General features: G+C 40.8%; 2 protein-coding genes across 2 annotated transcripts; one reads left to right on the top strand and one right to left on the bottom strand.

The window, feature by feature from the left end:
- The first annotated feature begins 1102 nt into the window (after nt 1-1102).
- cip2a (cellular inhibitor of PP2A) lies at nt 1103-8783 on the top strand. The gene is made up of 22 exons (XM_079575725.1): nt 1103-1159; nt 1371-1473; nt 1676-1823; nt 2201-2313; nt 2393-2487; nt 2559-2655; nt 2765-2887; nt 2987-3126; nt 3253-3328; nt 3570-3806; nt 3922-4084; nt 4358-4505; nt 4622-4721; nt 4981-5099; nt 5974-6157; nt 6260-6334; nt 6408-6518; nt 6680-6876; nt 7049-7162; nt 7711-7793; nt 8225-8364; nt 8470-8783. Exons 2-22 carry the CDS (start codon nt 1372-1374, stop codon nt 8614-8616), a joined length of 2712 nt encoding a protein of 903 aa, XP_079431851.1. The 5' UTR covers nt 1103-1159; nt 1371; the 3' UTR covers nt 8617-8783.
- Nucleotides 8784-9768: 985 nt separating this feature from the next.
- On the bottom strand, nt 9769-13137 carry LOC306977424 (leukocyte elastase inhibitor-like). Its single transcript, XM_079575726.1, has 9 exons — nt 12950-13137; nt 11938-12119; nt 11719-11856; nt 11477-11594; nt 10862-11001; nt 10622-10699; nt 10454-10543; nt 10198-10378; nt 9769-10126 (listed from the first exon to the last, which is right to left on the bottom strand). Exons 1-9 carry the CDS (start codon nt 13038-13040, stop codon nt 9897-9899), a joined length of 1248 nt encoding a protein of 415 aa, XP_079431852.1. The 5' UTR covers nt 13041-13137; the 3' UTR covers nt 9769-9896.
- Nucleotides 13138-13573: the final 436 nt, after the last annotated feature.

Genomic DNA, 13573 nt, shown 5'->3' with positions numbered 1-13573 from the left:
TATATAGCTATAGGCTAATCAACAATAAGCAGCTACAGTAGCCTAATTAAAGGGGAGTGACTAACTGTCCTTATTTTGGTTGCACTGGACAGCCAGACCTTTTGCCAGACCTGGAACTGTGCCAAAAATAAAAAAATATTTTATGCCATGAATTCATAAATATATGGTCCAAACAAAGCAACTGCATGTTTTGATGAAATTTCAGTATTTACTTAATGTCCGTTTTACACCATTATTTTTGTCCAATTGATTATCCAGTGACTGACCTAAACAACATTTTTACATAGGCTATTGCCATTTTGGGCAACATAAAACATTGACAATATATTTGTTTTCTTTTTCTCCCATGTTGGCTACTTTAAAATAAAGTAAGTTAAACCTTTACTGATCTCACAATGGAGAAATTCACATCAGCGCTCAAGAAAACTCGAGTGGGAGAAGGGCGTGGGGGCAAATAGACTGGAAAAAGGTGTAATCTAGACAGGATAGTGTGCAAACTACATTGTAAATTGAGGTAGGCCTATCTTATACAATGAATGCAACGTTTTAATGGGCAAAAAGTAAAAATAATAAAAAATTATACAGAATATAAATACGTAGAATATCAAAATGTCTGCATGGGCAGTGCAGGTGGTTCATAAAGTGCTGATATAAAGATTATTGCACGTAGTTTTGCATAGGAGTTAACAAAGAGTAAACTCTGATCTTACCTGAGTTTTCGTAGACCTACTATTTTTATTCATTTATTTTTTGTTGCTATTATTATTTTTATTTTAAAACAGCCAGAGATGGTATTTTATTTTATTTTATTTATTTTTGTCTGGCGTACGGGCAAGTGACGTCATGACGCAATGTCTCATGGCATCGACCAACAACAGAGAAGCTTGAGGGGGGGAGTTCCGATGTTACAGAAATAATCAGAACTTTCGCCATCAAATACTTTGTTAAATTACTCAATGGCTATCAAAAATGAATCTATTACTATTCCGCATTCTCTGCCGCTCTATTTGAGCAAGAACAGTCTTAAGTGGTGGTTCACAGTTTGTTTCAACCCCCCTCCCCTGTTTGTATGTGGATCATTCCTGGCTGTTCGAAGCGAAGCGGGAGGATCTATGGTGGTCAGCGGCTGTTGTCTCTGAAACAGAATAAAAAGCTTCAGGTAGACTTCTAATTACTATTCTTTATATAAATGTCAATGCAAGTTTCACATTGTTGGCGGCATGTTAACTATATCAATCATTTCACTGCAGAGATAAGCCCTGTTAAGCTTTTCGTACGGCAGCTAAACGGGGCAATGCTGTCAGATTCGAAGCTAGTTTGTTGTTGATTCACTTTAAGCTAAATAAACGTTTTTGATTTTTGCTATAAAGGATGGACATGACCACTCGTCTGAAGTGTCTCCTGATGGCGATCCAGCAGTACACGGACAGCAGGACAGCCACAAATGCAGCCAAGCTCCAAAAACAAGTGGAAGTAAGTGTGTTTTTTCTGTTTGCAGGATATTAATTGGCACAAAGTGAGATAACTCGTGAACATTGGTTGGTTTGCCTTCACTGGATGTTGCACATTTAATATTGTGTAATTATTATATAACCTGACATGCTATCTCAAAACAGGACCATTTTGTACTTTTTTATCTCTTTGACCATGACTTACTATTCTATTATTTTTGCAGGGGATCTCCACTCTACCCCCAGAGCAGTTATTGACTCCTGGCCAGGCTCTTCCCACAGAATGTGTTTCTGGACTCGTGGATTTAGCAGGAAACCCCAACACCAGCCCAGCTCTGACCAGCTGCATTGTCTCCCTGCTCGAACAGCTCGGTAAAAACATGAATTCATTATTAACCCATATCAATATTAGTATTGGGTCACAGACTGGCCCTTCATGAAGCTCTGCCTTGGTCGATCTGAAGCTTATTAAGTTCCCATAAAACCATTATTCAGTGGTTTTCACATACATTTTCTGAGGATGGTGGCACATGCGATTCTTATTTAGATTTTTAAATTAAAGATAGTGTTTCGAACACCCCTTATTGCCTCTTTTTATTCCCTGAACAGTCCTTTTTGAGCAGTTCATCATAGTTGTATGTGTTTATAATACTTCAAAGCCAAAAGAGTAACTTGTCACTGCTTCTGTGGCTTGTTTTTTAAACTCTGTGGCATGAAATGAGTGACTGAGCGTGTTTTGTCTTCCACAGCAAGTGATGGTGAGAGTCGTGCGTTGCTCCACAGCAGCTACAGCCTCACAAGTACGCTGGCCTCCATCATCCACTGTCACAGCGTCACACCCGCAGAGCCACTAGTGCTGCAGGTCAGACAGATTCATTTTCATAAAAAAACATTTCTTTCATTTCTAAAGTCTATACTCTTCATCTCTCCTTTTCTTTCAGTGTCTCCGGGTGCTTCAGAAGTTGACCTACAACACTCGGGTCTTCCAGTCAATAAGCTACTTCCATGAACTCATCTCATTCCTCATGGTCAATATGTAAGTCAGAAGCCCTATAGCCTACACATCTAGTACTGACAATTATTCATTTACTGCTGTTTTCTCCACAGACAGTCTCTCAATGATGAGCTCATCACTCCATGTCTTGGCCTCATGGCTAATCTTTGCCGAGATAATCACTCTGTACAAAGTTACATCAAATCTTTGGTGAGTGCATTACTTGATGGTCTTATATATGTGTTTTAGCTGAAGATAAGTCTTTTCCACTGCTGGCATCATGTATTCAACAACTTGCTTTTATCCCTTGTTTTTGCAGGAGAACGTAAAGCCTTTTTACAGAACACTCATAAACTTCCTGGCTCACAGCAGTATGACAGTGGTGGTGTTTACGCTGTCTATTCTGGCCAGTCTTACAATGAATGAAAAGGTTGGAGAGAAGGTATGTCCTTAAAATACTTATGTATACTGAAACCGTCAATGCAATGGACAATATAATTATTAACGTCACTTCCTGTATTGTCATTTTGGTTTTCTGTAGCTTTTCGACGCAAAGAACATCCACCAGACATTTCAGCTCGTGTTCAACCTGGTCGTGAATGGCACAGACACTTGTAAATACGCCGTTGACCTTTTGGTTGACCTTTTGAAAAGCGTGAAGATTGCTGATTATCTGACCAGGTAATGCTGCTATTTTCTCCTTCCTCTCACTCTGTAGATAAATATTACGTTATTAGTTAATTGATTATAGTCAACAGTGTTTTGCGGGTGAATATTTTTGATATTGTTTTTTTTTTTTTTTTTCAGGTATAAGCACTTCTCAGTTTGTGTGTCTAAAGTTTTGGGACTTTTACATTCGAAAGATCCAGAGTCAGCTGCTAAGGTAAAACAAAAATAACTAGTCTGTTTTATTACACACACACAAACACTTTACACTCATTGTAACCATTTATTTGTGTAAAACCAGTATGAATATATGAATACATTACTGCGTACCAGTCAGCAAAAGCACTATTCGTGTTAAAAATCCCTCATATTCTTAAGTTACACCTGAGGGAGATTTGTATCACGTGGCTCAACACTTTACACACAAGCTAACAGATTTGCTTTCTGATGTGCTGCAGGTTCTGGAGCTGCTGTTGTCCATGTGTCGTATTTCGGGCCTGCGCTCGCTGCTCTGTGAGGTGGTCTTCAAACCCGCTGCGGCGCCTAAACTGAGGACGGGTCGGAAGCTCGGGCAGGGGCCAGACGCTGAGGTGAAAGAGTCCGGAGCGGCTCTTGTGCAGTGCCTCAGCTCCAGTGTGGAGGGAGCAGAGGCGCGCACTCTACAGGCGCTGCAGCTTCTCCACGAGCTGCTGGAGGTGAGAGAGAGGACACAGATAGCGGGAGCTAATGGTTTCAGTAATAAATGAGCAAGAAATATGTATCAGTAATAAGTATTTTAATTGATTAACTGTCCTCTACCTACTCTCTCAGGAGGCGCTGGGGGCAGACGCTGTGGCAGACTGTGTATTGAGATATGTTGAAATGCTGCTGCCGGTTCTGCTGGACCTGCTCAAAGGCCTGGACTCTGCAGAGGGAGACGCTCAGCTCCAAAAACACTGCACTCGAATCACACACGTCACCAGCCTCCTGCTTGATATCCTTTCACTGTCTTTAGATGTTAATTTATAGATGTCGTCTGTAATTTTGTCAGTTTTACCTGTTGTGCAAAAAGCTTGATAAATATTGCTTTGAATTTCAACCTTGGATTTCAAGCATATGAGTGTTATGACACACAGCTACCACATGATGTCGCTAATAAGCCACACACCTAACCATTCATGTTCAGAAAAGAATGTAAACAAAAGAAAAATTGCTTACTAAATGCATTACTCAAACTATGACTGATGTAAGCCTTGACTCTGGTCACTGCTGTGTGCGGAGGACTCCACCAGGACTGCAGTCTCGCGGCAGGTGAGCGCTACTCTCTGCCTCGCTCAGGTGGAAGAGCTGCTTGCCTGTTGCTATAACAACAGCCCTCTCTCCTGTGTGGGCCCCCAGTCTGACAACAGCCTCAGGTAAGTGACAGAAGCAACACGACAATATCTATTCCTCACATTCATTCTATCTTCATTGCAGTTTTTTGTAGAACTGGGCCTTGAGATGTCAATAAAAGTTTTGCTTTTTTTTTTAGTCAGGTTAGTTCTGAAGCACTTTTGAAAACCCTGGAGCTGATGAGCAAACTGAGACAACAGGTGAAGGACATGGTGACCAGCTTCTACAAGATGCTGCAGGTGAGTGTCAATAATAGGCACTCGATAATTCAACCCTTTTATACGGTATTGTCTTAATAGTTTTATAGTAAAATGGGCTTTTTGTATTTGACAAGATTCATAGTCATTGTACAGACACATATAGTTATACAAAATATAATTAAAATTGTCCGCAGTGAGTAGTCTTAAGTGTCTAGTTCAATTAAATTAATGCAACAAACATTTTGAAGCTTGTCTAGTTATAAAAGTAAGGGATGTTAATGTTCTCTGATTTGTGCAGGACCAGAGGATTGTGACCCCCCTGTCGTTGGCGCTGACGTCTCATCACAGAGACAGTGTTCAGACGGCTCTGTCGCTTCTGTTTGAGGCCACTCCTCTCCCAGAGTTCCCTGCTCTCATGTGAGTCCATGAGAAACAGATTACTGTATTACAAAAATATCCTAAATGGAGTAAAACAATAGTCGGGCCAGAGAAATAAGGGCACTTCGATGGAGCGAGTTGAGAACCACTCATTGCACATTTTTATAACACCAACCGCATATCATTTGAATGTCTTTTGTTCTGTAAATTATACTTAATGTGAAGGGCTCGGTACCATTAAACAATACCAGCGTGGTGTTGGGGAAAAAGGTTTCAGCAAAGCAGGTACCAAAAATGCTGTCGGTCCAGGGACAGCATTATAGGAAGTGACTTGGTTGTTTCAGCTCAAATAAATGATATATATATAGAGAGATTTTTTTTATTTTTTTGGTTTCATTTTTTCCCAATGTTTTTTCTGAACCTTTTCCCAAATTTTTTCCTAGTTCTTTCACATATTTTCCCCTATTGTTCCCTAATTTTTTCCTGATTTTTTTTGTTGTCAATATTTCATATTCATGTCTATTTGTAATTTTTAGTCACATTTTCATTCTTTCTTTTTTTGCCAATTTTCCCTTATTGTTTTCCTAATTTTTTGCCCAATTTTTCCCTTTTTTTCCCCCCTCATTTTTTGCCAATTTTCCCCTATTTATTCCTATTTTTTTGCCCAAATTTTCATTGTTTTTGCCCCACCATTCCCAATTTTTCCACAAATTTCTTGACATTAACCCAATACTGTAGATTTGCAGATGCTTCACACGTCGTTCTGTTTTCTGGTTCAAGGAGTTGACGAATATTTTATTATAGGTAGTGGAAAAAGTATCGTTAAGATATCTGTATCGAAAACCAAGTATCCTTGAAGTACCGGTATGGAAAAAAAAAGTAATGGTGCCCTATTAATGTGTTGTTTTTTCAGTCTTGGGGAGTGTATTGCTGCCAACAATGCCTATCGCCAGCGGGAGGCAGAGCTGTCCGTCAAACGTGTGGCTGTACAGGAGTTCCCGTCCACTCGGGTAAACAGCAGTGCACTCGACTCTTCCACCAGCTCCATGCACAAGACGGTCAGTGGGTTAGCAGACAAGATGCAGAACGGACTCGCGGTATGAGACTGATTAATCCGAACCAAAACTCTGTGTATATGGCAATCTTTACAAGAAAGTTGAGGAAAGCTTTAAGGTGTTTTGAGTTGGTCATGTCTGTAGTTACAGGAGAAGCCGAGGGATTCTCTTGTGTCAGAGGTCATCAATGTGTACGAACAGAAGCTCTCTGCATTTGAAGTAAGTCCCTTGTATTTTATATGAACGCGCTCCTCATCTTAGCCTGTGTTTAAATGTTTGTTTTTTTCCTCAGTCTAAAGAGAGCCGGCTTCAGGATTTGTTGGAGGCAAAAGCACTGGCTCTGTCCCAGGCCGACCGACTCATTGCTCAGTTCAGAGTCCAACAAGCGCAGGCTGAAGCTGAGGTAAACCCCCTTTTACCCAGAATGAATGTGCTTTTGTGTAATATATGTATCTAGAAAACGTTTATTTGTCCTTTGGCAGCAAAAAAGGTCATAGCTGAATATTGAATGAATAATAAATAGAAATGTCCTTCTTTTAAGTACCAGGTTTTCTTATATTTTAGGCGCGAAAGCTGGGTTGCCTGTTGAAAGGGGCGGAGCATAGGCGCGAGGAGTTGCAGTGCGAGCTGGGTAATCAGGTCCTGGAGGTGGACAGGTGCAAGTCTGACATCGAGGAGCTGCTCAAACACAACTCGCGGCTTCAGCAGGACTCCGAGGAGCACCAGACTCTGAAGGGGGCCTACAACACTTTGCTCAACAGGTCTGTGTCAAAAACAAGTGCATTGAGATTATTCCTAATTTACTCTGGTGATGTTGGTTAAAATTAAAAGATGAAAAAAAAATTGCATTTAGTGTTTGACAAATTGTGACAAAGAAACACAGGATTATGAAATGGCTCTTGATCCATCGTGCAATGTTTTATTTTTGGTTAGATTGAATGAAAGTGAGCGGACGTTGAAGGAGTTGCAGGCGGCGCACATCGCTTTGACGAAACAAAACGACTCTTTGAAGAAAAACCAGGAGACGCTTCAGCTGAACAATGACAGGTAACACCACTTGAAAATGTAGACATTACCAATCTTTTTGAAAGAGGGCTCAGAGATGCAGTAGGTGAATATTTCACTCTTAAAGGGATTATACGGAGTTTAAAAATGTTAAAATGATGAATTCTCCTCCCCCTACATGTTCCAGCAATGTCCTATGAGCCCAGACCTAATTCACCACAACTGCCTCTAAAATCCTGCACTGTCTCTCAAAAAGGTGTTTATTCAGGTCCGAAGTGCCGTCATGCACGAGCTTAATATAGAAGGTGCAGTTACACGTATGACCTGAGGCGGCAGTAGTGAGTATAAAATGGCTAACTTGCATCTAGTCCCTTTAATTAACATGTAAAAATGAGACTTTCAATTAAATAAATGGACCAACTTGGCTCTAAACCAGGAACCAACTTGATCAAAATGTATTAGCTTAATCTGTAACATCTACATTTTAATTTACTGTAAAATAATGATTGTTAAAAAAACAAGAAAGCAATGTACTTTTGACAAACCTGTTGTAGCCATAGGTCATGCATTTTGTTGTGTCTGCTTTTTAGAATGGTGGCATTGGTGGAGGAAAGAGATAAAGAAATCAAATCTCTACATTTGGATCTGCAGCAAAAGGACAGTGACATCGCAGGTCAGTAATTCAGCCCTAATCTGTCACTATTACAGTATTTACAGCCAAGTTTGAGTGAAAAATAATATCTCCATTGTGTAGTTTGATGTACAATATCCCTCTCTCTTTCTTTTCTATCAGCGTAGTATTTACTCGCGTAAAATTAATGCGTAAAAAAAACGCAACATGCTACGACACCTGCAGTGGCGCTTATGGCCTCTAGGGGCATGAGTTGCTTAGTTCTGCTTTAATGAGTTGAAAGTCTTATTGTAGGATGTCAGATGTCCTCCTTCATCTACAAGCTATTACTAACTATTAATTAGTAACACTTGAAATGTTTAAGTAGAAAACCCCTTCTGATCTTAGTTTCAACTAGGACCAAACATTTATATTGTGCATTCATTTTGTTTCCTGTCCCACTGTTGACCTTGATTTCACAAACATTTGTTCAGATTTGCGCTCTGAGCTGCTGGCCGAGGGGCTGAGGCTGAAGGAGAAGGAGCAGGAGCGGCGCGACCTGGAGGAGACTGTGGACGTCCTGAGGAAAGAACTGGACAAAACGCAGCAGGCCCGAAAGGACGCGAGCATCAAGGTGATACGGCTAACCAAATGTCCATACTTCATACTTATCCTTGTCTAATGGGATTGTACGAACACTATTTTATTTATATTCCTTTATTTTATATTTGTTTCGAAGGCGTCGTCTCTGGAGCAGCAGAGGAGCCAGCTGGAGTTGAAGCTGAAGCAGAAGGAGGATGAACTGAACAAACACTCGTCCATGATCGCCATGATCCACAGTCTGAGCAGCGGCAAAATGAAGAACGACTCCAACGTGTCGCTATAACCACAGTTTTTGATCTCACTATGAAGTAACAGATAATTTTAACATGAACTCTGCAATGAATTTTATCGTGCTTTTTAAAATAAATAAATGTACATGTAGATTTTATTGCTGTCTTTTTTATTTTATTCTCTTCTCATGCAGTACTGTATCCCGTTTTATTGCAAAACTCTGTCACTACGTCCTTAATCTGACTGTTTTAATTATTTTAATGAAATAAATAAGTGTAACGGTGTGAGTGGTGGAGGTGATTATGGGTGAACCAAATACTGTAGATCAGGGGTGTCCAAAGTGCGGCCCGGGGGCCAAATGCGGCCCTCGGACCAATTTATGGTGGCCCTCGGCCTCTTGCTGTATTGGTGCACATCACCAGAGATGAACCTTTTTATTTGAAATGTAATAATTCTATACAATTCTAACCTAACAACTAACATTTTATTGTGAGACAGAGCTGGCATGAAGGTTGTAAGCTTAAATAGAGGTATGGGGCACAATTTAAACCTCTGCTAGTCGAAGGCTTTGCGGCACTAACTACTGATCTACGGCCCTTCACCCCGTGTACACTTCAATATGCGGCCCCCCATGAAAAAAGTTTGGACCCCCCTGCTGTAGATAGTTCATATCAAGAGTAACAATAACATTTAGCATTCCTTAAACGAGTAAAGGGGCATTATATATTACAAAATAACTTTTATTACCATTATATAAGCAGCTTTGCATATTGCAAGAGACTTAATATATATAGTTAAAAACACAAAAGTTTATATATGTAGATACTGCAAACAATATTAAACTTAATGTTAATCCACAGTGCCATAAAATAAGGCTGCACATTATATCGCAAAAAATATATCGCAATACATCCCAACATCACTAAAGTCTTCATCTGACTGAGGTCAACATTTCCTAAAATAGTTCAATTGTAGTCTTGTTTTGGTCCGGGTGCAGTGTTTTTTTAACTCTTCTTCAGATAATTTTGCTGAAAAACGAGTTATTTTCCATTTATGTTTAATTAGAATGGACCATATGGTGTTACAATAAAATATCGCAATTTACTTCAATATCGTGCAGCCCCAACATAAATGCTACTTGGGGATAATAATCCAATTTGAGATGACGCAGGACTCTTACTGGATTATTATTCTTCATGTTCACAACCAGTGTACTTATCTAAACCAATGTTACTGTAGAAATCCAAAGAAAATCGAAATAGAAAAGATCCCAAATTCGTAATGTTCTTCCTGGTGATAATATGTATTTACTGTTGTGAGTAATTTGTGGATTTATTTTTCTGAGCAGAATCTCCCAGCGAACAGGACGACTTTGGTGGCGTTGTGTCGGATGAAGAAGAGAAATGGGTGATCTGCGATGAAAGACGCCTGAGGACCCTTCGAGGACCCCAACGCCATGAGGACGAATGTGGCAGCAGCCGCCTCAGTTCCTGCTTCATTCACATCGACAAACGCTTTGTGGACGGCCTTCGACAACCACAGGGCTTTGGCAGGACACATGTCTAAAGGTATAGGAATGAGTTTATGAACGCATGTGTTAGACAGATGTTAGGTAATAATGAACTCTCCTCACCAGAAAAGTTACATCTGGTCGGGGCAAAGGCGTCCTCCATGCCCATGTGCTTCAGGACCTCACTCAGCTCATAGTTCTCCTCAACCCTGAATCGAGGAAGCTTCAACTCCACCTGGTGTAGATCCATTTTGTCGGGACGAGTCCACTCCATAAAGGTCTCACAGGTCAACTTCTCCTCCAACTAGACACAAAGGTTTATCAGTCAGGGAGAATAAAGTAGTCGCAGCAGTAGGAGTAGTGGGAGTAGTAAGACTACCTTCTCCAGACCTGTAGTGTTGTCCTCAATGTCATTGGGCAAAAAGATGAGCATGCTCAGCTCCCCACGTTTGTACGGCAACTCTATCACCTATTACAGGAAAAGCTTTCTCATAATTAATCATACTTTATGGTGCGTTACTGACCCATTTCATGACGTCTTTCCTACCTGGCAGCTGGCTTCTTTGACCTGCCTTAACTTGAATTTGGATGAGTGCCACATCATCTTCACTGTCTGAGTTTCACGCTGAAAACGGAGAGAGCGCTGAAGTCAGTGATGGTGTATTTAATTGTACCCGTGGTGAAAGTCCCATGTGATCTGGAAATAAAACCCAGGCCTTTCTTGCTGTGAAGCTCTTATGACATCACTCAGCTGTTTGTTTTCATCCAAAGAAATTTCGAAATGTACCTTGTTGAGTCTGAACACGGCATCGCGGGTGAAATCTTTCTCAAACTGCTGGTTCCAGTCGGCTTTCAAATAGATGGCGTTTACCAGTACCAGCTTACAGAAATCCACTGCGTCTCTGACCAGCAGATCCTTAATTTTGCCTGATAAATAATATATAATTGAACTGTCAAGGAATCAGATACACTGCCTGACCAAACAATAAAAGGTCACATGCTCTAATATTTGGTTGGACCGCCTTTAGCTTTGATTACAGCATGCAAATCGCAATTCATTTTTCACCAAGATCTTGTATTGATGATGGGAGAGTGCGACCGCTGTGCAAAGCCTTCTCCAGCACATCCCAAAAAATCTCAGTGGGGTTAAGATTTGAACTCTGGTGGAGAATCCAGGTGTGAAAATGCTCCCTGAACCACTCTTTCACAATGTGAGCCCAATGAGTCCAATGAGAGAGGATGTTCAGCTGATCTCATTCTTTGGGCACATGGTGTTGCTGACCCTGACCAACTGCAGCGACCCCGGATCATGACAGTTACTGGTCGTTAAATCCAGATGGAATCTTTTGTTTTGGTCAGGCAGTTTCATTCAGACAATATGTATATATATATACAAGCTTACCTTGTGTTTGCTCTTCCACCCAAGAGTTTATTTGGTTTCTTGCTTCCTCTGCTTTATTGTGAAAGTCCACTGACTCCAGCTCTGCATTGTAGAATTGTCTGGTCCCTTCTAGAAATTTCTAAATGATTGCGAAACATGTACACTGTTTTGAAAGTGTGCTGCAGTATGATATGTAACAAGACAGACATGATGCATAATGTACCTAAATCTAAACTCTTTAATTATCCTTTTTTTTTCTTCACCTTTATAAACTTGTATGTCCGCTCCCCATAAAGTCTGTTGGCGACACCCAGAGCATAAGATGAATCTGGCTTGTTCAGCTCTTGCAGCAGTGCAGCAAAACTGGAGTGGACATCTTTGCAGTCTGTTATTTTGAGGCACTGTGGAGGAACCAGATTTGGCAAACACAGTGAATACATAGTACAACAGTGATGCATAGTACACACATTATACACTTCTACCTCTCTCATCTGTTTGGCTGTGCTGCCTTTGGCCCCAAGTAGCACCATAGAGAGCGCTGAAGAGATGCCCAAAGGCGAGAAGAACACATTGGAGGTTTTGTCTTTGCCTCCAAGTGATTTGAACAGGTCCAGGGTAAAAGTGGTGTTGGCTTTGCACAGGTTTCCAGAGGCCGCCGTGTCCGCTGCAAAGGCATTGAAGAAATACAACAGAATAGTTATTGACCGGCTTTAGTAAAAAGATTGTGAAAAACGGTGACTTCGGATAAAAACTGGCAAGACCAAAATGAATGAAATTAATGGAGATGTGTTTTTTCACTTGGAATCCATGATAAAATATGATCATTTTTAGGCAGCCTTTACCATATGCCTCTAATGGAACATTTAGCAAGGAGCCTGAAAAAATATGATCAGGAAGCCAACTAAATGAAGCCTGCTGAAATCTAGGCTCTTAGGTCAGACGCAAAGGTAAAATAATCACAAAAACAACGTATTGTAGCAGAAAAAAGCCTAAATAACCCGTAAGTAACATGAAACATTGGCAGTTTCCAAGTTACAAAAGGGAACTTCCTCTGTCGAAATCCCTAACTAAAGTAGCCTATTTAAAGTAGTGCTTAAGTGAGAGTAAAACATTGGTAATAATACTGATTTTTGATGCATAGTGCCATAACAGAATGTGAAAATTGTGAGTTTTTTAAAATTATTATTAATAATGAATATAGATGGCAAATGGATTCAACTTATATAGCGCTTTTCTACCTTTTAGCAGGCCCAAAGCGCTTTACAGTAAGGAACCAGTCACCCATTCACACGCTTGTTCATACACCAATGTACGCAGACACTGGAGGCAAGTAGGGTGAAGTGTCTTGCCCAAGGACACAAAGTTATGGCTAATGGACGTACAGAGAAAACAGTAACTACATTGTAACTCCAGCCCAAAGAAATCAACATCAAGAAGTAAACTACAATGTCTTCAAAAGTGACTACCACTGACAACCTAAATGAAACTACATACCCGTGAGTCCTTTGGGAGAGTGCCGCTGTTGAGTTTGGCTGCTGCCCTCTGGAGGGGGCAGAGGTCCCGCGCAGTTCCACGACTGTCCCATTTGTTTTGGCTTCTCCGCTCCAGAGTTTGGCGACGATAGTGAGCGCAGTTAGCGTCAGCTCAGCTTTTTATGGCCTCAGAGTTAGGAATTTCCTGACATTGTTGCTCAATAGATCGTTTAGTGCCAACATATTTCAAGCATCCGTGTTCACTCTTACTTCAGATGAGAAACTACCACAGCAGCACACACGCCCACTCAAGCCGTCACCCGCGCTGGAGGAGGTAATTACGCATTTGCGATGTCGCCAAAGGTTTTGGGACCAGGGCGCAACAAGCTTGAGCCTGTCCTTGCTTAGAGGTTATAAGTAGCAAAAGTACTCTTGGCCTCCTTGAGTAAAAGCCACCATGAGGCTAACCAAACTTTGATTATGTCTATATTATAAGTAGTAGGCTATTATTATTTTTTTCATAGAGCCTGATCTAAAGAAGTAACAGTTGCCAATCCTTCAAACACTCACACCAAGGATTCTTATCGTGTCTTTGAGCAAGACCCTTGTTCGCTTGATTTTGCCTTTACTGTAGACTTTGGTGTCT

This window comes from Gobius niger, assembly GCF_951799975.1.
Source record: "Gobius niger genome assembly, chromosome: 18".
NCBI lineage: Eukaryota > Metazoa > Chordata > Actinopteri > Gobiiformes > Gobiidae > Gobius > Gobius niger.
The sequence above is the reverse complement of the archived record's forward strand: the minus strand, read 5'-3'. Positions and strand labels throughout refer to the sequence as shown.